The sequence below is a fragment of the Malus domestica genome, chromosome 03 (assembly GCF_042453785.1).
Source record: "Malus domestica chromosome 03, GDT2T_hap1".
NCBI classification, from domain to species: Eukaryota; Viridiplantae; Streptophyta; class Magnoliopsida; order Rosales; family Rosaceae; genus Malus; species Malus domestica.
Window position 1 is genome coordinate 31,251,650 of NC_091663.1, and position 24,094 is coordinate 31,275,743.

Genomic DNA, 24,094 nt, shown 5'->3' on the forward strand with positions numbered 1-24,094 from the left:
AAGCATCCGATGGATTCTTCGCCCGCCAAGATATATAGCGTAAAAGGTTTGCCATCTCGTGGAAGGACGAGGACGGGTGCAATTGTTAGGGAGACCTTGATCTGCGTGAATGCCTCTTTGTGTTCTACACGCCATTCGAAGACGTTAGAATCCTTAAGTTTCTAAAGCGTGGAGAAGGCTTTTATTTTCCCTGTCAAATTAGCAATAAATCGACGGAGGAAGTTAATCTTACTGAGCAACGATTGTAGTTGTTTCTTAGTCATTAGGGGTAGAGCCTTGATGATTGCGCGAGCCTTGTTGTCGTCGACCTCAATACCACGATAATGTACAAGGAATCTTAAAAAATTACCGGCTGATGCGCCGAAAGCACATTTGGTGGGATTCATCTTAAGATTGTGCCAGCACATACATAAGAAAGCCCGACGGAGGTCATCCAAATGCGTCTACCGATGTTTTGATTTGATTACAACATCGTCGATGTAGACTTCGATGATGGTACCAATCAAATCATAGAAAATAGTGTTCATGGCTCGTTGGTATGTGGCACAAGTGTTCTTGAGGTCAAATGGCATGACGAACCATTCGTACGTGCCGAGTGCCCCCGGGCAACAAAAAGCTATTTTGTGAACATCGGCTTCGGCAATAAAAATCTGTTGTAGCCAGCATGGCGGTTCATGAAGGACAACATTTCATGATTGGTTGCGACGTCAATGAACAAATCTGAGATTGGCATCGGGTATTCATCTTTGGGATTTGCCAGATTCAAATTACAGAAATTAATACAGATGCGTAGGCGCCATTTTTGTTAAACACTGGGATGATATTGGCCAGCCACTCGATGTATCGAGCGGTTTGAATAAACCCAGCTTTTAAAAGTTGAACTAGTTCACCTTTTATGCCAAGCTATACTTTGGTCGAAAATCGACGAGGGGGCTGGCGGAAAGGCTTACAACCAGCTTTGATGCGTAATTCATGTTCAACGAGGGTCCGATCGAGGCCCAGCATCTCATGATAACTCGAAGCAAAACAATCTTTAAACTCGTTGAGTATTTACAGAGTTCGATTTTCATGGAGTTGGGTAACAATGCACTAATAAATAACGGTCGAGGGTCATCGGTCGTTCCAACATTTGTTCTAATGGGTCCTTAACTTGGGGCTGACTGTCTTCGAGTTCGGCCGGTGTGGCCTGAACTTTATCTAACGATAATACTGGGCAATTATCTTCCTTGGCCAAAAATTTGATAAGTTTATGCCCGAATGTGGATGCTTGGAAATAACATACCAATGAGCCAGCAGATGTTCCATAGTAGATGAAACCGCGGCCCGGCGCTTTTCTCTTTTGGCGTCAGTCATCAGTGTTGGTAATTAAGTCGGCCAAGCTGAGTCTTGTCAAATCCTGGTGTACAGTCTCGGCGCTTACCTCGATGGCTTTCGAGACTGAGATCCGAGTTGGCCGTCCATCCTCATTAAAACCCTGCAGAGTAATGTAGCCGAAGTGATAACGGGCCTGAATCATGTTGGTTTCGAATGGCTGATTATAGGCTGGGTGAAACACAACCGATTTGCCATCCCAAAAGATGAGAACTTGGTATAAAGAAGAGGGAATGCAATTCTTTTGATGAATCTAATCCCGGGCGAGCAATGCATTATACTCGGTCTTAGAGTCGACGATAAAAAATACGGTCATGTGATTGCGACTTGCAATGTTTACCTCTAAAGGGAACACTCCTTTGGTTTGGGATTTATCACCGACGAAGCTGCTCATGGTTATTTTTTATGGGATGAGTTCGTCGTTAGACCGTCGTAATGCTTTCATGACAGATATGGGCATGATATTGACTATTGCCCCACAATCGACGAAAATTTTGGAGATTGGATAACCTTCAATGTGAGCTGTGACATACAACGGCTTTAAATGTTGAAGATTAGCCAAGGATGAGCGGGGAAACAATATAGCCAAGGTTGTTTTAAATTTGTCGTTGTTATTTGTTTGCCCATCTTCGGCGGTGGCGATAAAATCGACTTGTGTTGATTCCTCGGCCACCACATCACCATCCAAGAAATTTGATTGGTGTGTAATTGGCTAGAATTCAGTAGGTAAAACATGAATCATGCTGATTTCTATGTTCTCAAGGACTGAAGGGCCCATCGGATCCTGGTTGTCGTCTTCCAGGTTATTAAGGATTGCAGCATCGTGCGTTAGAGCATCCTCAGCTTGATTATCATGCGCCTAAACAGGTACTTGCTCTTGTGACATGTAACTTAACCTTGCTTCCTTCTGAATGTTATTTACGAGCCCGTTCATTTTTGGTGTCTGACTTTGCCCCTGCAGTGCTTTAAGGGCTCGTTCTTCATAGGCAATCCGGGTGTCCCTTATGTCTAGGTAGGCGTCCAGACGTGCTACCCGATCTTTTTCATCCATCATAAAATTGAAGAAAGATACGGTTAAAAAGACTTCGAAGTGGTGTCATAAGTATTAAAGGTCTTTAAGAGAAAAAGGAAGCTCGGCCATACCAATGTTTGTGTATGGATCGACCTCGAAGCCAATGACCCTAGCTTCTCGTATGTGCTGGAACCTGGCCTTCATTACTGGATCGGTGATTTTCTGGATAATCTGTTCAGCATCAGGGCAAGTTAGTGCCAGGTTGAGGGCTTCTTGACATGCTTTAGGCAAGCCGTACAAGTCATTGACAGAATGTTCCTTATGAACTTCTTACATGTACTCCAAGGATTCGCCGAGGAATGGAGGGTGTAGATTCCGCCGGGCCTTTATTAATGGCTCTTGCAGGGGCAATGGGTGAAGCTTGCTTTCGGTTTCTTTTATGAAATGCTCGAAATGAGCTTTCATCTCCCCAGGCCGAAGAAAGAGTTTGATGCGTTTCTCGAACTTTTCAATTGTGGTTTCAAAGTCACGATCAACTACCTTTTTCTCTTGAAGTAATTCAGCCATGATGGTCAGGGTTTGTCAATCAGTATCACTTCCTATTGCCTCTTTTGGCTGTCATTGGGTAGGCGGAGTAGCATGTGCTGCTTGTCGTCGAGCCATGCAATCTATCCGCTAGCGTCAACATTTTTTAGATTTAGATAGTGCAGTATACATGCGAGTGGGAGAGTTGTAACTGTACCAACGTTGGTTGCGTGGCTCAAGCGGCTTGAAGGTTTTTTTATTCATCAATGAACTCGAGCTACTGGAATTACGCGAGTAATAATCCTTGTTATAAGACGGCGCATCGAAATCAGGACGTCGTCTGGCCGAGGTAGGATCGTCTGTCCATTCCTGAGGGTCGAGCCTATCGAACACTTTCTGGCACTGGCCTCCACCAAGGTTCCTTTGGAGGTGTCGCTGCGGACTTGTATGGTTGCCGTGATGTTGGTCTCTCCTTCGGTTCAGTTAATACGACGCTTGCCCTACAATTACTGCACAAAACCATCAGCCCGTCAGTTTCTTCTGCACTGGAGTCTGATATAGATTCGACTACGGCTGGTCCCGAAAACTCGGTGGGCGGTTCATTGGAAAATAGATCAATTTTGAGTCGTGGCCAAAGAGTTTCGCTTTGGTACGTGTTGTACTGAGACAAACTCGACCTTCCCTTTCCCTTTGCTCTTGGGTAAATAGGCGTCTACCATGCCAACTGTTGCCGAAAGGAATGGATCAACGTCGACCACCATTTGTTTTTCGGGAAACTTTAGCTTGCCCTTGTTAATCCAGCTTTGAATATCATCACGGAATACGACACAGTTGTTCATGGTATGCTTAGTCGAGTTATGGTACTTGCAATAGGTCTTTCCTTTAAGCTCTTCGACCTTGGGAATGTTATGTCCTAGCCGAAGTTTGATAATCTTTGCTAACAACAATTGATCGAAAATTGCATCGGCCTTGGTGATATCAAAAGTGTAAACTTTTGAAGTTTTCACCGTCTCTTCAGTGGCCAAGCGGGTTTTAGCATCCTTGGAATTAATTTAAGTCAATGCCTTGCAGGCATATGGTTTATCTATTACTATCTCGGTCGTCCATGCTGACGTATTAGGAATCTCTGCATTTGGCCGATGCGTAGCTGACCGTGGGATTTTTGTAAATCATTCCTCGAGATGGGAACTTCGAGATCTTTTCCTTTCAGAATAAATAATCATATTGCTTGACATGTTGGGCTAATTCGTAGATATCTCGGAAGTTTGCCCTTAGGAATTTCTTTTTGTACTCTACGTCTAGCCCATTCAGAGCAAGCCTAACAAATTCGACTTCGGGAAGAAGTACTTGGCACCAATTCCTGGCCAATTTAAACCTGGTAAGATAGTCCATCGATGACTCATCGGATGCTTGAGCTATCATAGCCAATGAAGAAACTGACATTTATATCCCCGGCCGATAGAATTGTTCGTGAAATTTCTGGAGCAGCTCCTCCCAACTCTAGATGGAATTGGGTGGGAGGTTAATATACCATGCGAATGCTGAGCCCATCAATGAAAAGTTGAATAGTCGGAGTTTATGGAAATCATTATTGACATCTCTACATTGCGCAGTGAACCGGGCCACATGTTCTAACGAGGACAAGGAAGACTCTCCAGCAAAAAGGCTGAAATCTGGGATCTTGAAGCTTTTAGGATATTTGAATTTTTCAACATAAGCTGGATATGGATGGATGAATTTCGGGAACTTCAGCCCCTTTTTCATGGCTGAATCGATTATCTTTTTGGACCTCGATCATATTGACGGATGCTACTTCCACTCTCTGGTCGGATCCATCTGACCTACTACTTGATCCTTCATTTTTTTTCCAAGTTAATTGTTTTGGGCCAAGTAGATCCTGCTTTGGCAGGTAGGGGATTACTTTTTAGTGGAAATTATAGAGACTGATCAGCAGGTCCCCCTACGAAGACTCTGCTAACTAATAATTCAAGCAATTGGGTGTGGGTCTCACCATTACTTCGTATTACCTCGAGTAAACTGTTCATTTTTTAGATAACTGTTTGTTTAACCTACCGAGATTGCTTGTCAAGTCGTCTTCGAAGAAACGACCTAGTTGGAAGGTCAAAGCCTTCACTACCAGTCCTCCACTATTCTTTCAATGAAAACGCATGCAGTTCGGTTGGGTACTTCTGTGTTTCGGGGCTGGGTATCGAGACAAACTTCATTTTCTCGGTGTGTCACACTTGTAGCCTCAGGGATTATAGTAACGAGTGGATTTTGCGCATGTGACACTTCTTGTCCAGGACTATGAACTGGCGGATCGGTCGTTGACTTTCCCATTATTGTTTTCTTTTTAACCGATCGTGTCTCGATGGACATGAACTTCGTAGTTTTAGCATTTGTCCCACTGGGCGTGCCAAAATGTTGACCCTAAAAACTACCAAGCCCACGTGGCGCGCAGGCAGAGTAATTAATAAGTTAACTACATCCTTTGGTTATGTGCGGGGCGTGCCAACTCGATGGCCAAGCTCGGCCGGTGAATAAAATGAGTTGATGTTACGTTGAGCGCGCTGCTGACTTCTTGATCTTGCAATTACGGTCGAGGAAGGAACATGTCTCGGCCTTTGAATTCTAGAGCCTGAAGACAAGGCTACTAGTTTTGCAAAGTTCATAAATCGTCGATGCCGGATTTGGTCACAGTGATTATATTTGTAAAGGTATAAGCACGCCGAATCAACACCAGAGTATAGGGACACAGATACTCAAAACAGATATATGTCTTGATGGTAAATGTGGTTTGGTCGTCAGAATGCCGAACTCTAAATCTAACTTGTGAGTATCCAATCATAAAACAACTCAGCATTCAATGTGCCGAGCCCAGTAATTCATAACGCCTCACTTCGACGAGAAGGCTAATGAGATGACCTCTGCCAATAAGGATTCGAAAATCCATCTCAATCGAGACTTGGATAGATAACCAGTCGGCCTCGACGCAGTGCTGTTTATCCAAACTGAAGGTGCTCCGGGGTCGGCTGATTCTACGGCAACAGTGTTGTTTATCCAAACTGAAGATGTTCACCGGTTGCCTTCACAGTGCTGTTTATCCAAACTGAAGATGTGTTGGCGAAAAAGAAAATAAAAATCTCAAGGTTGTTTAGAGGTTTCACGTAGAGTGAGGGTTTGCGCAGGGCAATTTGTGTGTTGAATTGGAGGGGGCCTTCAATGATGCACTCCTCCCTCTATTTATAGTAGCAAACCTATTTCTGATCGAATCAAAACTACACTTGGATTAGGACTCCTTACCCCGATCCAATCTTATCTCGGCCAGTCCTACTCCTATCAGGACTTTGAACTCAACCCCTTATCAGGCCGCATTCATTCCCAAGTTTCAACATCCTTATCATGCAGAGACTCCTTATTATATTAGGATTCAACCACCCCATCCTAATAGGACACGGCTGGCCCCTGAGCAACGCTTCCGGGCCGAGAACAATCCTAAGCGCGGCCCAAACCAATATTTTGGGCCTAAACACTATCAAATTCTTAAAATTCAACCCTGCCTGATAAATTGATTGATGATCATTTTGATTCAATTGCAAACTTGTGCAGTTGCAGCTCCAAAAAGGGCAGCAACGCCCTGCCCTACAACTCCAGCTCTAGCTCCATCACCGACCACCTTCTTTAGCCCCCACCAACTTGTTAATTAGTTTTTTGTTAATTGGGTTTGATAAAATTATGTTAGTCCAGATTTCATTAATTTTTGGATTAAAATTTGGCACTTGGAGTGGATAATGGAGTTAATTTTTGGTTCTTTGCTCAATGTTCTGTGCTTAAAATAAGTATTATACAATCATACTTCCTCAGGTTTTTGTTATATGGAAACATTACATATTTATGGCATCAACTTGTGTCCACCAGTGTTCCTTTTCTCAGCCGGGGAAAATTGTTTTGCATAACTGTTGGGATCTATTTGCTCGTTATTGCAATAACAAGCCTAAGCTGAAAAGAAATAACAGGTTGAATGATATGAATTAGGATTTGTTGTTATAGGTTCTTCGTGGTTGTGTCTCCTTTTTTGTCATCCATTTCAAATGAGCCCAAAAAGAAGGGACAAGAAATGGGAGTGTAAAGGAAAACTAGAACAAGAAAGAACACGTTCTAGTTTGGTTTTGTTGTTCCAATATAAAGCTCTCATCCTTGTTTTAGTTTGTAGTTAGAAGTTGAAATATGATTATAAGAATTGTGAGTGTAAAGGATAAGTGGCTCAAATTAGGGGTAGGCAGGGGCCAGGCCGGGCCTATTTTTGAAGGAACTGGACCGGATCCGGAATAAAGGGAGACGGGCCGGGCCAAGCCGGGCATTACAAATCTTAAAGTAGGAACCGGACCTTACCCGACCCGGTTGAAACGGGCCGGTTCGGTTCGGGTCCACGGGTCCTATTTTTTATTTTTTTTTCCTGTTTAAAGCACAGATTGAAAAAAAAAAAAAAACATCATCAAAACTGTGAAACATGGAAATTGAGTACCTTGTATGGCTTGAGCAGACCCATACAGATTTGCACTCGTCTTCTCTGACCATCGGACACCTTGTGCAACCGCCATGAAAGATCAATATCCAAAACCTTTATCAGCTCTGCTCTCCTTTGTGGGTCGATCCCCGCAACCCCATTGATCAACTTATCAGCCGAAACGTCCATTTGAATCGGGACATCAAACCCGGCGAATGCGACATCTCGCCGCCACTCTCTGCCGAGATACGAGAGGTCGCCGGATCCGGTCAAGGCGGTGTCGTGAAACGCCGACCTTCCTAGCACGCGAACCATGTGGGGCTCGACCATGTGCTTGCCGCCCAGGATCTTCAAGATCGTGGTTTTCCCCGCGCCGTTGGATCCGACGAGGAGGCATCGGTCGCTGGCGTTAAAGGTGAGATTGAAGTACTTGATCAGCGGCTTGGAGCCCGGCGGCGGGTGGCCGTTGATTCCTGGGTAGGTGAATTTTAGGCCGTTGATCTCGATCGACGGCTCGGAGTTTGGATTCACACCCATTATCGATGATTTTTAGCAGAGAGATGAGATTAAGAGAGAGAGAGGATTTCAATTTCCCCATCCTAATTCATTGCATGCATTCAAAAATTAAAGCCACATAAAACAAAGAAATTCACTATAAATTGAATGAAAAAAAGGAGAGAGGATTTCAATTTCCCTGGATCGAGGTTTGATGATGGAGGCGACAGACGGAGCTGATGCTGACGGCGGCGGACGAAGCTGAGACAATGAGATCGAGTTGGGAAAAAGGAAAACGGAGTGACTGAGGGAGGGAGGGGCTGAAATGAGGATAATAAAACCAATTATTCCTTCCTAGAAACGGGCCGGGCCGGGCGCCCGTTCTCTCTTATTTCTAGAACCGCCCCGCCCCGCTAATTTCGTATACCCGCCCCCGCCCCGCCCCGTTTTGTGTTTTGAAATTTTAGACCCGTCCCAAATCACGGGTACCCGCCACGACCCGCGGGTCCAGGACCCGTTTGCCCACCCCTAGCTCAAATTCACCTGTTATATTTTTTTGGAGTTGTTTCATTGATTTCTCAATTTTTTTTTTTCCAAGAATTGCTTATATTTAGCTTTGTACCTCAGTTCGGAATTGCTTATATTTAGCTTTGTACCTCTGTTTGTCCATTGGAGTTCTGCTACTTTGGTGTTGGAATGAAGTAAATTACATTTAATATTTTTTTTATACATCATTGATCTTTTTTTTTTATTATTATTCTGCTTGTTAGTCTGACACTGCATCAAATCCTTCACTAAATCAGTTTAGTGTAGTCTATTCTAAGCCAGTCCAACTTAGTCTCATAAGATAGTCCAGTTCGCGATAGTTTAGTACAATAAACGCACCTTTAGAGTTTTATTTTTTTGTCCGATAGATACGTATTGCATGTAGTGTGTGTGAGTTTGGTACATGTAGCGTTTTGATCAAATTAAGCGTGTACACAGCCTTTTCGGTGGAAGGACAATCATTCAAATCAACTTGAAATTTCAAATTTGTAAACGTGGTTTATGCTAAAACCAGGAGCCTACTTTTTTTTTTTTTGGGAAGAATATTAGGTAAGAGATGTTTGTATGTGACAGTTTTGTCACGTTTTACAAATTTAGGAAATTTTTTCAATTCAGATGGAAGACGTGGCCATGAGACTTGGCTTACTCTTATTGTTTGTGTGGTAACGAAGAAAATGCTTGTTTGGTAACGAACAAATCCAAAATTTTTTGTTCTGACATGATGAGTGTATAAAAGATTTCTTTTGTTTTCCTAGAAATGACATGATTCTTTGCAAAATTGTGAGCACCCATGAAAACTTTTATCTAAAATATAGAATTTAAAGTGACAAAAAAAAAGAATAAAAGTTCTAACGAAATTAACTAAAATGATCATTATTTTACGATGTAACAAACTTAGATACCTTTTCTTCGGTTTTTTGGGGGTGGGGAAGCGTTCCCACCAATTTATCCTCATGAAAAACAGACACTAACGGTCCTCCAATTACTATTAATTAATTGGACCTTCATAACCAAACCTATAATAGAAATAAAGACGAGACTATGACTTATCAATTATTGGTACACAGGTCACATCCAATGGGTCCGATCTTGATCAGACACATTTACAAATCTGCTCTCTCGCTTCCATCTCTGGCCACTCTCTCTTTCGCCACCACAGCACCATCAAACAGGGGTCTGTAGACTCCTCCCGAGTAAGCCGACAGCTCGAGGAACATCAAGGAACGTTGTGCGATGGGGGAAATGGCAAGAGCGTCTGTGGTTGGCTTCAAAGGTCAAAGTTTCATTTTGTTTTGGATTCTGCATGCATTTGGTTTGGATTCTTTAAAAATCGTTTTTTATTTGAATTGGATTTGCTGCATTTTGATTGAAAATTTGAAAGTCAGTTGATGGGTATATTGGGAAGGGTAATGGAGAGTGAAAGAAAGGAGGTGGTGGGGGAGGCTGGTTGAGGTGGCGTACTGCCGCTGGCCGTTGCAGTCATCTAAATTATTGAGTATCTTAGTCCAAATCCACATCTCAATTCCAATAAACTTTTTTTCATAATTACAAAACAATTAAACGAAATTCATCTAAATTGTTGAGAAACTTGAACTTAGGGTGCATGAGGGTGCTCTAGAGTTTTAGCAAACTTAGCTGAACCCAAGTCTGCTAATCCAAATGTACTTCAATTCAGATTAATGTACACATTACCTGCTAAAATTTACTGTTTGTCAGATCAGAGAACACACACTTTTGTTGAGCCCACCATGTAATGTATTTCAACGATCAAACCATTTATCTTTTAGATCTTCTCTTAAAGATTTTGTTACAAAAAATCATCTAAATTCGAAACAACATGACTGTTGGATTAAATTATATTCATTTGAATGATTCTTTGCAAAATTGATTTCGTCCATTTTCCATACTACAAATAAATTTCTTAATGGTTTTGGAATTATTAGGATGATATATTCATATATAATTTCATAAGAGTATACATTTTTAAAAATTGATTGAATAACAAAGAAATTTAAGTAGAGCAAGTGGTTTTTGTTGTTTGAAATTAATGAGAACTTCCTGAATTCAAAAGACCATGTATGTTTATTTACTTTTCAATTTTTACTAATTCTACCAACTGATCGAAAAGTTTGACCATAAGTGGTGGTATACATTATATAAAATTATCAAGGAATAAGAATATAAAAATTTGGCCAACTGATTGAAAAGTTTGACAATAAGTTGTGGTTTACGTTATTTAAAATTATCAAGGAGCGAGGTCCTGGGTGTGAAACACTATGTGTGTTTTTTAACTTTCCAACTTTTACTAATTTATTTTCATAAGAGCTTAAAATTATAAAATTTGGCTAAATGATCAAGAGGTTTAATCAAAAGCAACGGTTTTTGTTGTTTAAAATTAACGAGATATCCTAAGTTCGAAATGCTATGTGCATATTTATTCTTTTCATTTTTACGGATTTCTGTTTGGTTGTTTATTTTTTTTAATTACTAGCTAAATAGCTATGTGGGTTGCAATTTTTAAACATTAGTTCCAATTCAAGTCTAACTTTCAATAAAGAGTAATGCGTAGACAAAATTTGCAAATCATATGACGTGTCACTGATATGTTTAATTTAGTGCCCATTCATTGCTTATACATATCAATTAAAGACTAGAAAACATCATTAATTTTTTAGTCCCATATTGACAAGGTTAATTTAATGCCCGTTCATTGATTTCTCAATTATTTCCAAGAATTGCTTATATTTAGGTTTGTACCTTGGTTCGGAATTGCTTATATTTAGCTTTGTACCTCGGTTTGTCAATTGGGGTTCTGCTACTTTCTTGGTGTTGGAATGAAGCAAATTACATTTAATATTTTTTATACATCATTGATTTTTTTTTTCTTTTCATTATCTTGTTTCTTAGTACAACACTACATCAAACATTTCATTAAATCAGTTCAACTTAGTCTATTCTAAGTCAATCCAGCTTAATCTCAGAAGTTAGTCCAATCCGAAATAATTCGATGCAACAAACGCTTCCTTAGGGTTTTATTCTTTTGTCTAATAGATACGTATTGCATGTAGTGTGAGTTTGGTACAAACTTGAAATTTGTAAACGTGATTTATGCTAAAACCAAGAGCCATTAGGTAAGAGATGTTTGTATGTGAGTTTTGTCACGTTTTACAAATTTAGGAAATTTTTTCAATTCAGATTGAAGACGTGGCCATGAGACTTGGCTGCTCTTATTGTTTGTGTGGTAACGAAGAAAATGCTTGTTTGGTAAATGACATGATTGTTTGCAAAATTGTGAGCACCCGTGAGAACTTTTTTCATAAATTTTTTTTTTTTTTTTTGTGTTTTTGGGGGGGGGGGGGTTGAGGTGGTGGACTGCCTCTAGCGGTTGCAGTTGTGGATGCAAATTTCCGCCTTCTTCTTCTTGGACAAAATTGCACCTACAAAACAATTAACACCTTAGGTAAAGGCCAAGAGCTTCACGCGCCCATGATGAATGAGAGGGCTTTGGCCGAAGAACCTCCGATGCCAAAGTTAGAATTTAGAGAGAAAAGCATTTGGAGAGTTTTTAGGAATTTTGCAAGAGTGTGGAACCCTTTTTTTAGAAAAAATAGGGTCATATGTATAGGGAATGGAGGTGGCTGGTCCTTAGAGGTTTTGTGTGTGAAAATGGGTGATTTAATTAGTGATTAATGGATTTGTTAGGAATTAATCCATTAATTAGCCAATTAATCTCCATTTATATGGAATAATTTGTAGGTTATGAAGTAATTACCTAAGATGAGGATGGATGAGATAATTTGGAATAGGTTACCTTTTTTGGACACTCTTGGCTTGATTAAAGAATGATTGTCCACTGCTCGCGTGTCACCTTGTGATTATTTTTTGCTCCACAGCAGTCATCTAAATTATTATCTTAGTCCAAATCCACATCTCGATTCCAATAAACTTTTTTCATAATAACAAAACAATAAACTAAATTCATCTAAATTATTGGGAAACTTGAGTCTACTAATCCAAATGTACTTCAAATCAGACTAATATGTACATTACTTGCTAAAATTAACTGTTTGTCAGATCAGAGGACACACATTTTTTGTTGAGCCCACCTTGTAATGTATTTCAACGATTCAACCATTTGTCTTTTAGATCTTCTCTTAAAGATTTTGTTAGAAAAAATTATCTATAAATTCGAAACTACATGACCGTTGGATTAAATGATATGATTCTTTGCAAAACTGATTTCGTCCATTTTCTATACTACAAATGAATTTCTTAATGGTTTTGAATTTGTCTTTTTTTTTTTTTTTTTTTTTTTGCAAAGATGACATGTGAATGATAAACTGAAATATAGATAGTTTAGATCCTTGAAAGAAGTTACAAAATGAGAACTATAAAAAAGTGTTTTAGTATGGTTGTCTTTTGATCCTCACCAGGGCCACCCCGGCCCAAAAAAATTGAGGGCACCAAAATTATTGGGATGGTATATTTATATATTTTTTCATAAAAGTATGAATTTTTAAAAGTTGATTGAATAACAAAGAAATTTAAGTATAGCAAGTGGTTTTTGTTGTTTGAAATTAAGGAGGATGTCTTGGATTCAAAACACCTTGTATGTTTATTTACTTTTCAATTTTTACTAATTCTTTTAATTGAAAATTTGACATTACCCCTTGAAATTATGTTTTCCTTGACTAAAACCCATGTCATCTTGTTTACTTGATTAAAGCCCATTGACTAGGTTCCAACTAAGCAAATTCTTTAATTAAGTTTGAAGATTGTGGCACAAGTTGTAAATATTTTGTAATAATAGGTCAATTACTTTTCTACGTGACAATGTTTTTCAAATTTGGGTTTTGTTTGGATGTTTAGAATTAGATGGGTTTTTATCTAGGAAAAAAAAGTTGCAATGGTCTATATCTAAAGAACCCATCTTTTAATAAGAATATAAAAATTTGGCCAACTAATCGAAAAGTTTCATCATAAGTGGTGGTTTATGTTATTTAAAATTATCAAGGATGTCCTGGGTTTGAAACAGTATGTGTGTTTTTTTACTTTCCAACTTTTACGAATTTATTTTCATAAGAGTTTAAAATTATAAAATTTGTCTAAATGATCAAGATCAAAAGCAACAGTTTTTGTTGTTTAAAATTAACGAGAAATCCTAAGTTCGAAATGCTATGTGCATATTTATTCTTTTCATTTTTACGAATTTCTGTTTGGTTGTTAATTTTTTTTAATTACTAGTTAAGTGGCTATGTGAGTTGCAATTTTTAAACATTCGTTCCAATTCAAGTCTAACTTTGAACAAAGAGTAATGCGTAGACAAAATTTGTAAATCATATGACATGTCACTGATATGTTTAATTTAGTGCCAATTCATTGCTTATCCATATCAATTAAAGATTAGAAAACATAATTATTTTTTTAGTCCCATATTGACAAGGTTAATATATAAGAAAAACCACATCACGATTTATATAATAACACTTTAAAAGTTTAGGTAGAAGGAAAACAAAACTCATCATCTATCTACTTATAAGCCCGGAGTTTTTTTGTTCCATTCTCCCGATACAAAATAAATTAGTTTTTTCATGTTTCTAAATTATTGAGTTTGTTTATGCTTTTCTAAGTATAATTTTATTGAAATCTTACGTATAAAAACAAATAATTTTTTTATATGAAGTTAGGACACATTTTTTGGTGTCGCCCTGGGCATAAAAAATCTCAGGACCGGCTCTGATTCTAACCCATATATAGTATACAAGAATTGTTAAGAAAAACAAAAAAGGAAATTAATCTTAACCAAATTACAAATAGAAAATATATCTAAATTGGAAACAAACCTCACTAATTACAAGTAATTACAACATAAACCCAAATTTGTCTGCCCAACATCACTCGTATGGTCGAATTTTTAATAAGTTTGGACATTAGATAAATTTAGCTCAATCCAGTTCAAAAATCTAAGTTTGTTGCCGGTAAAATTGGACAAAATGTAGATAGAAGATAAATGTAATATTTTTATATCTAGTTTACAATGACCTTTTTGGAGCCGAGTTCTTCATGATATATATTTGTAGGGGTGTGCTATCTACACATCTCTTTTTACTTCTCACACACACCTAGTTAATTTCTACCATTTGATCTTCTTCAATTCACCCGATCTAACGGCCGAAACTTAGAAGGGTGTGTGAGAAGTAAAAATGGATGTGTGAATATCACACCCCATATTTGTAATGCCCTTTTATCAATAAATAAAATATCGTAATCTTCTTAATAAAAAATTAAAAATTTCACCGCAAAGTAACATTGACATATATCCGACACGACATTTTGTGAATTTTGGCTGGAAGTTAAAGAAAGTGACATGTTGGTAGTGTTTTGAACTGAAAATCTATCCAAGTAATTGCCAAGTTTTTGTATTCATTCATGCACAAGCATTAAAAACCTCAACGTGTATCTTTCCCAAAAAAAAAAAAAAAAACCTCAACGTGTGGTGTTTACTTGGACATGCAGTTCCTCTGAGCCCCTCCATTTGTCGGAACCCCTCCTCCATTTCCCTACGTTTCTCAGACCTCAAACACCAAAAATCCCACTTCCCCAAACTGAAACAAAACACCCCCCCAAAACCCATCAAATCCGCCATCGAAAACGGCACGTCGAACCACCAAGCTGCACCAGTATTGGACACTACTTCTACAACAATCACCATTAAAGGCATCCTCAGCTTGCTGCTGCAGAATGTCAATGAAAACGACGGCAGACGGCTGATTTCTTTGGGCATGGGGGACCCGACTGCCTTCTCTTGCTTCCACACGACACATGTATCGCAGGAAGCCGTCGTCGATGCCCTCCAATCCGACAAGTTCAATGGATATGCTCCCACTGTTGGTCTTCCTCAAACCAGAAGGTAAATTATTAATTTTGGTTTTTTCATTTCTGAGATTTTTTTTTGTTTAATTGTCATTAGTTGTCTTGTTCTTTCTCGTTACTATCGAATTCTTGTCCTAAGTGCTTCCAAAATTGGTTTCTGGATTCTTCTCTTGTTCTTGGATTTAACGGAGTTTGTTTTCAATTTGCATTTTTTAATGTTTTAGTTGAAAGTACTTTTATAGTTCCCTTCACATTTTTTTACTTCAACATACTTCATCAATTTGAATATTCATGATTGATTCTGTATCACCCTTTTTAGCGTTTCCGAGTAATCTGGGTTATAGCAATTTGCAAATTTGTGAAGTTGACAGAGAAAGTAGAAATTAGTATAAAGTAAGAAGGATGAAAAACCAAGAGAGTAGAAAAGTTCAAAAACCAAAAACTGTAATGGAAAAGACTATTAATTAATTTTTCGAGGAAATTTTGAGCCTATTTGGTAACTTTCTTGGATATAATCTTTTGTTTTGCGACCAATGAGTACTAAGTAATTTAGTTACATTCATCATCATTTTCGAAAACTATAAATTATTTTCAAGTTGAACACCAAACAAACCCGAATTACTTGATTGGATTTTTGGAGGGTTCCGGAGGGTTGTTCATTACCGACGGGGTGTGGTACAAATCAAGTAGAAGCAATACATGTGCCTCATTAGGTAAGGAACTGCTTTATGGAGCTATAAAAGTATTAAACTAAACATGATAAATATCAATATTAAACTAAATATGGTAAATACCAAAAATATATATGACAATATTTGGGAATTTCTTATATATTCATTAATCTCCAAAGTGGAGTATATATAGGAGTTACAATTGGTATTACATATGTACTTCACCAATGTGGGATAATAAACTACTATTTACACTTTAACTAATATATAACTCGCAACACTCCCCCTCAAGTTGGTGCAAAGATGTCACGCATACCCAACTTGTCAAGCGAGTTGGAAAACACACTATTAGACACAGCCTTAATAAGAGTATCAACAAGTTGATCTTCAGATCCCACAAACAGAAACATAATAATTCCAGCATCCAATTTTTACTTAATGAAATGTCGATCAATCTCCACATGTTTTGTTCGATCATGTTGCATTGGATTATGAGCAATCTAAATAGCAGCCTTGTTATCACAATGAAGTTTCATAGTACCTTTGGGTTTAAACCCAAGATCTCTCAACAATTTTTTCAACCACAACAACTCACATACACCATGAGACATACCACGAAACTTAGCTTCTGCACTTGACCTAGCCATCACTTTTTGTTTCTTGCTTCTTCAAGTAACTAAATTACCACCCACAAACGTAAAGTATCTAGATGTAGATCTCCGATCAGTGATAAAACCTGCCCAATTTGCATCTGTATACCATTCGACATTCAAATGACCATTCTTGGAGAAAAACATGCATCTGCCAGGAGCCATCTTCAAGTACCTCAAAATACGGGTTACTTCATCCATATAAGCTTCACAAGGTGAGTGTATAAACTGACTTACCACACTAACTGCATAAGCAATGTCAGGGCAAGTGTGAGACAAATAAATTAATCTCCCCACAAGCCTCTGATACCGTTCTTTATGAGTAGGAACTTCATCTGGAAATAAGCCCAGACAATGATTCTACTCAATCGGAGTATTAACAGGTTTGCAATCTAACATACCTGTTTCAGCTAACAAATCCAGAACATATTTCCGTTGAGACAGAAAAATACCATGCTTGGATCGTGTAACCTCGATTCCAAGGAAATACTTCAATTCACCCAATTCTTTCATCTTAAACTCAGTAGCTAGGTACTTTTGAAGGCGTTGTATCTCCTTCTGATCATCACCAGTTACTATCATGTCATCAACATAAATAATCAATGCAGTTAACTTACCATTTTGTCACTTTAGGAACAAAGTATGATCTGAATGACTCTGGATATACCCAAACTTCTTCATTGAACTTGTAAACCTCCCAAACCACGCTCTAGGAGATTTTTCAACCCATACAAGGCTTTTTGTAACCTGCATACAACACATTTTCTAGGAGATGTTCCAATACTAGGTGGGAGATCCATATACACTTCCTCCTTAAGATCACCATGAAGGAAAGCATTTTTAACATCAAACTGCAACAGAGGTCAATCCTAGTTTGTTTCTAAGGACAGAAAAACACGCACAGTATTAAGTTTGGCAACAGGAGCAAAGGTCTCCTGATAGTCCACCCTATAGGTTTGAGTATAACCCTTAGCAACTAATCTGACTTTATACTGGTCAATAGAACCATATGCTTTGTGCTTAATAGTAAACACTGATCTACATCCAATGGCTTTCTTCCCGTTTGGTAAAGGAACCAAATCCCAAGTAGAATTCTTTTCCAAAGCTTCCATCTCAACTTTCATGGCATTAACCTACTTAGGGTCAGACAAAGCATCTTGCAATTTTGTTGGAATTGATACACTAGATAGCTAACATATGTAAGATGTATATGGTTTGGACAAACGATGATTAGACACATAATTGTTGATAGGATATTTGGCTTTGGCATGCATATCAGGCTCATATTGTACTTTAGGTTTTCCACGATTAGCTCGTGGAGGCAACTGATAAGTAGAAGAATCGTCAGAATTTACCTCATGTATGCCACCATCTTGTACCAAACTGTTAGAATAATCATCACTGGACGAACCATCATCAGGAAACTCGTTAGACATATCAGCAGCAGGCAACGGATTATAAAAGGTAATTCGTCAGACATACTAACAGGTAATTCATTGGGCACTTCTGATTTGTTTTCAATAGAAATAGTTTCGGGAATAACAGGTGACCGATCACTATTTGTAGTCGACTGATCAGTATCACGCAACATATAGGTTCTGTTCCCAACTCTGCCTGTAACACATCATCCATACCATCTTTTCGAATCTGCACTTCATTCTCCCTCTCCCCCTGAAGTAAAGAGTCGGAAGAGGGCTTCACAAAATACGAAACTTCCTCATGGAATGTGACATCCATGGTAATATAAGTTTTTTTAGTCGAAGGATGATAACACTTATAGCCTTTTTTATTATTAGCATACCCAAGAAAGACACATTGGAGAGCACATGCATCAAGTTTACTCCGCTGATGAGAGTGGACATGCTTATACGCAATACACCCAAACACTTTCGGAGGAAGCTTTGATATAGAAACAAGAGAAACATGTTTTTGTAGCACATCGAACGGTGTCTGAAAATCAAGAACCTTACTTGGAACACGATTGATCAAATACACAGCAGCCAAAACATCATGACCCCACAAATGATTAGAAACACATTTATCCAACATCAAGTAGCGAGCAACCTCCATTATTTGACGATTCTTCCATTCGGACACACCATTTTGTTGGGGTGTAAACGGAGTAATCGTCTGATGAATAATACCATGATCACGAAAAAAACATGCCAAAGTGTGATTCACATATTCTCCTTCGTTATTAGACCTGAAGACCTTAACTTTGGTCTGAAACTGAGTATACACCATTGTACAAAATTCTTGAAGAAGTAACGGAACATTAATCTTATTCTTCATCAAGAACACCCAAGTTAACCGAGTACAATCATTAATAAAAGTAACAAACCAATGGAATTCATTAGAAGTAACTTTCGCCGGATCCCACACATCAGAATGTATCAAATCAAATGGTAAAGTAGTTTTAGAATCACTTACGGGAAAGGAAGCACGATGACTCTTAGCCATGACACATGTTTCACACTTGAACTCTGAACCACTACAAGTGCAAAACAAAGAAGGAAATAGATGCTTCCGATAACTGAATGATGGATGTCTCAATCGTCGATGCCATAACCAAATTTGATGTTTGTCATCCACTTTAGCACTTAAAACTTGATGATTATTTGAACCGGAAACAACAGTATCCTCCATAGTTAAGATGTACAAACCTTTAATTTTTTTACCATGATCAATTATCTTCTGAGTTTGAATGTCTTGAAAATGACAATACATAGGGTAGAAGTGAACAGAACAATATAAGGTATCAAGAAGTTTTCCAACTGACAAAAGATTGCACTTAACATCAGAAACAAGTAAAGCACGAACCAGTGATAAGGTTGGAGTCAGAGAGATAGTGCCTTCACCCTTCACAGGGGAATGTGCTCCATTTGCACTAGTAATATACGGATCACAAACATAGTCACATAACTCATCAAACACTCTAGGGTCACTAGTCACATGATCAATGACCCCAGTATCAGTTATCCATTTATTTGTTCCACCAAGATGCATAACAACACTATGATTATATTGAGCCATTGAACAAAATCATGAACAATAAAGGCACAAAAGATACGCAGCGGAATAAAAACAATTTACTAGAGCACTGTAGGAGCAGACTGTTCACGGCACTGTAGCAATCACTGTTTACGCACTGTAGAGGACCATTGTTCATGCACTGTAGCAAAGTGATGTACTATAGCGCGACACTATTCACTTTTTTTTTCCTCTCTCACAAAGGAAATCACAAAAAGTGTGGGCACAAAATTAAAGTACATAGGTCACCAAGAACGAACTGCTCGGATGTCATATTAAACTAAACATGGTAAATACCAATATTAAACTAAACATGGTAAATACCAAAAATATATATGACAATATTTGGGAATTTCTTATATATTCATTAATCTCCAAAGTGGAGTATATATAGGATTTACAATTGGTATTACATATGTACTACACCAATGTGAGACAATAAACTACTATTTACACTTTAACTAATATATAACTCACAACAAAAAGTAATGGCAAATCCGATCTTATAAGTAATCCTCAAGTAGTTAGTTTAATAGATGATAGGATCTTCTGATTTCATTGTTACTGCTGAAAACAATTCAAAATTTTGTTTACTTTACTGTCAAAAATTCAAGCTCCTATCTTTCTGTTGTGATAAAATTTCAAAAACATTTTCTTCTTATTTGGTTAAAACGAATCCTTGATAAAGCGGCATTTTGATGCATGTGTTGGATAATAGACTGCTGGCTTGTACAGCAAGGAAACATCAGAGTATATGTCCTGAGGGTACTTAAATATAATCATATTGATGATGCTTATCCACAGGGGCGGATCCACAGTGGGGTCGTCGGGGTCGAACGACCCCTTCGAAACCATGGAAACAACCTTGAAGCTCCCATATGCGACCTCTTGGAGCTGGGGTCGTCGGGGTTGTCAGGAAGAGGAAGAAGAAGACTCGGCAGGAAGAGGAAGAAGAAGCAGCTCGCGCGCTTCTTTTTTTTTTCAAAACAGACGGGCAAGCTGGGAAAGCTGGGTTCTGAGAGAGAAGAACTCGAGCTGGGAAAGCTGAAAACAGGAATCGATAACCCATTAAGAAAAAATGATAAAGAAAGCCATTGATGTGTAAAATCTAGAACTAATTGCGGAGAATAGGGGGGTTTTAAGGGATAATTTCTTTTAATTAAACTTTCACTTTAACCTTTATTAAACTCATAATTTAATTGGACATGGTAGTTTTTAATCCTTGTAGTGCGAAAACCAAAGTCCGAAAAACCACTCACTGCAAGAGATCAAATCTTCTGCACCCAAAATGGATGTGGCCTCTCTGTGGCTCCAATGAATGTCTGACACCTATTAAATATCTTAACTTTTCTTAATTTTGTTTTTATGAATTTAATAGGTGGCAGACACTCATTGGGGCCACAGAGAGGCCACACCCAAGAAGATTTCTCCTCACTGCGATGGTATAATTTTCACTAAAACTCATCGCATACACAAATCTACTAGTCCTTTTGTTATCATCATGGCATGATCTATAACGTGAGTTTAGTTAAAATTCCAAAAACCCAATAATTAAACAAATCTAACACCAAAAAAAACAAAAACACCATAATTGGGACAATTTAATTCCATTAATTCTAAGGGAATTATCCAAGATCGACCATAACACACAATTCAGATTGGGTCTCCACAACAGACAACCTAAATTTTTATTTGAACTTTTACACTGCGACCCCTTGGGGTAAGATTCCTGGATCCGCCACTGCTTATCCATAGTGTATATTACTAAATTTGCTATAATTTCCCTTCGTGGCAGAGCAATTTCTGAATATCTGTCCCGTGACCTTCCATACAAGTTAACATCTGATGATGTTTTCGTCACGTCTGGTTGCACGCAAGCTATTGATATCGCGTTGGCTATGCTTTCTCGCCCTGGTGCCAATATCTTGCTTCCAAAGCCATGCTTCCCTATCTATGAACTTTGCTCTGCTTTTAGACATCTTGAAGTTAGACATTTTGATCTCCTGCAAGAGAATGCCTGGGAGGTTGACCTTGATGCTGTTGAAGCTATTGCAGATCACAACACGGTTGCAATGGTAATTATAAACCCTGGGAATCCTTGTGGGAATGTGTACAGTTACCAACATCTGGAGAAGGTTAGTTGTCAATGGTATCACATATGAACAAAAGATTGTACAGTGAGAGACCAGTTTAGGTTATTGACACTGGTTATCGTTGTAACCTATTGTTTTTGTATCAAACTTAGGTCGCAGAAACTGCAAACAAGCTTCGAATTCCTGTAATTGCTGATGAAGTTTATGGGCATCTCGCCTTTGGGGATAAACCATTTGTGCCAATGGGTGTTTTTGGATCAACTGTTCCGGTTCTTACTCTCGGGTCCCTGTCAAAGAGATGGATAGTTCCTGGATGGCGACTTGGTTGGTTTGTGACGACTGATCCATGTGGCATGTTTGGAACACCCAAGGTTCTCTCTCTCAGAATTATGAACTCCATATAAATTGATTTACGTACCATTAAATCCAAACAATCACCGTGCATCATCTATTGAATATGCATAGCCACTCTCTCTGCCATTTTAGTGCACTTCATGAGTACTATCTCAAGATTTCCTAAACCAGTTTATAGCACTAAATGTTATCGTAAAAGTCTAATGGATTTTCCATATGGCCCCTAGTCTCTTGTGGATTCAATAGCTTTGCAGATCCATCGGTTTAGCAGTTTGATGTTGTCAAGTTCCACTTATACTGTTACAGATATTCACATCTCATGGATAAAACTTTGTTCTACTGACTGAAAATCATCATGATTTTTATAATTACATCATCCACTTCTAGTTTTGACATATACTATTCTGTTCAGGTTATTGAGCGCTTTAAGAAATATTTTGACATTTTGGGAGGGCCTGCAACTTTCATTCAGGTTTGTACCTTATATGCTTGTTTTGAATCGCTCAAACACAGTAATTAGTTTTCTTGCTTAGTAGACTAATTTGATTTTAAGGTCATGCCACTGTGCGGCTTCTGTCCTCTGGAACTACTATTTCTTAAAGCTCTTTCCAGATTGCTATAACAAAAGACAACTTCTAATAGCTGTTTTAGTTCAACATTTACTCATAATTCCTCAGGAATTTTAGTCAAAACGCGAAAAACACAACATATTATTTGCATGCTTAAAGCTTTTATTTGAGTACTAACTTTATAGGCATTAGGCAGCAGTTCCTCGCATCCTTGAAGAAACCGAAGAGATCTTCTTCAAGAAAACTCTCTATTTCCTGAAGCAGTCCTCAGACATTTGCTGGGATAGGATAAATGAGATCCCTTGTCTTACCTGTCCAAGCAAACCAGAAGGATCCATGGCCGTAATGGTGAGAAATTAACGGAATCACAATTGTTCATATACTATAAATTCAACATTCTAATACATCTTTGCTTATTAATTTTCCCTGCAATGCAGGTGAAACTAGACCTTTCACTACTGGAAGATATTAATGATGATATCGAGTTTTGTTTCAAGCTCGTAAAAGAGGAAAGCGTGATCTTTCTTCCAGGTAAGAAATTAATGAACATTCAGAAACATAGTTTCCATGACATTTGTCTTGTTTACAAGCATCTCGCTGACTAACAAACGGAGATTATGTGTGTATTGCAGGAAAAGCAGTAGGGCTGAACAACTGGATACGCATTACATTTGCTGCTGATCCATCTTCCGTTGAAGAAGCTTTGAGGAGGACAAAGTCTTTCTGTCAAAGGCATGCCAGAAAATTATCGCTATATGACATAAATGCCATCAACAAGAAATGCTGAAGCCATTTGTGATGTTTTTACTTTTTGTATGCCACTGTCAATTTGTAATGAATTAATAATAATGCATCGTACGTGTCTTGGATGCTATACCCTTAAACACCATGCCAATAAGTTCTCAAGAGATTGAAACAAATAAAGAAGCAAAGGTACCTTCTTGTTCGGGCTAGATCTGTCCCTCGCACAACTCCCCTGGGTCTTGCCTGTTGAGCAAGGTTTGTTGCTTGGTATACTACAATATGAGTTTCCTATTAGTTTGAAGGGTGCATTTATGGAGCCTTTGTTAGGCCTTGAGGCTCACAAACAAAACTAATATGGATCTAAGCATGCCACTATTATCTTTGTATAACATATTGTTCTTTTTAGTTATTAAATGGATTGATTATTTGCACCACAAGTTACTTCGACTTCTTAGTTCGATTGGATTGTTCACAGATGGGTTAAGTTTGTATAAAGATCCTTTTACAAGGACTTTACTCATAATATCATATGTCCAATTAAGGGGAGTCAAAGACCCTTCAAGTTATTTCTTTAGTTACAATTTTAGACTAACAATAAAGAAGAAAGATTAATCAGTTTAGTAAGATTAATCATAGATGATACTTTGAATGAAG

General features: G+C 38.3%; 2 protein-coding genes across 2 annotated transcripts; one reads left to right on the forward strand and one right to left on the reverse strand.

Moving 5' to 3' along the window:
• Positions 1 to 7,387: 7,387 nt before the first annotated feature.
• Positions 7,388 to 7,988, reverse strand: LOC103431247 (ABC transporter I family member 20-like). Its single transcript, XM_008369388.3, has one exon. The coding sequence runs from the start codon at positions 7,950 to 7,952 to the stop codon at positions 7,404 to 7,406; it is 549 nt and encodes a 182-aa protein (XP_008367610.3). The 5' UTR covers positions 7,953 to 7,988; the 3' UTR covers positions 7,388 to 7,403.
• A 1,589-nt stretch (positions 7,989 to 9,577) lies between these two features.
• Positions 9,578 to 23,877, forward strand: LOC114824039 (probable aminotransferase TAT2). The gene is made up of 8 exons (XM_029100246.2): positions 9,578 to 9,729; positions 14,973 to 15,366; positions 21,476 to 21,815; positions 21,926 to 22,144; positions 22,540 to 22,599; positions 22,889 to 23,044; positions 23,134 to 23,227; positions 23,329 to 23,877. The coding sequence occupies exons 1-8, from the start codon at positions 9,690 to 9,692 to the stop codon at positions 23,481 to 23,483; spliced, it is 1,458 nt and encodes a 485-aa protein (XP_028956079.1). The 5' UTR covers positions 9,578 to 9,689; the 3' UTR covers positions 23,484 to 23,877.
• The last annotated feature ends 217 nt before the right edge of the window (positions 23,878 to 24,094 follow it).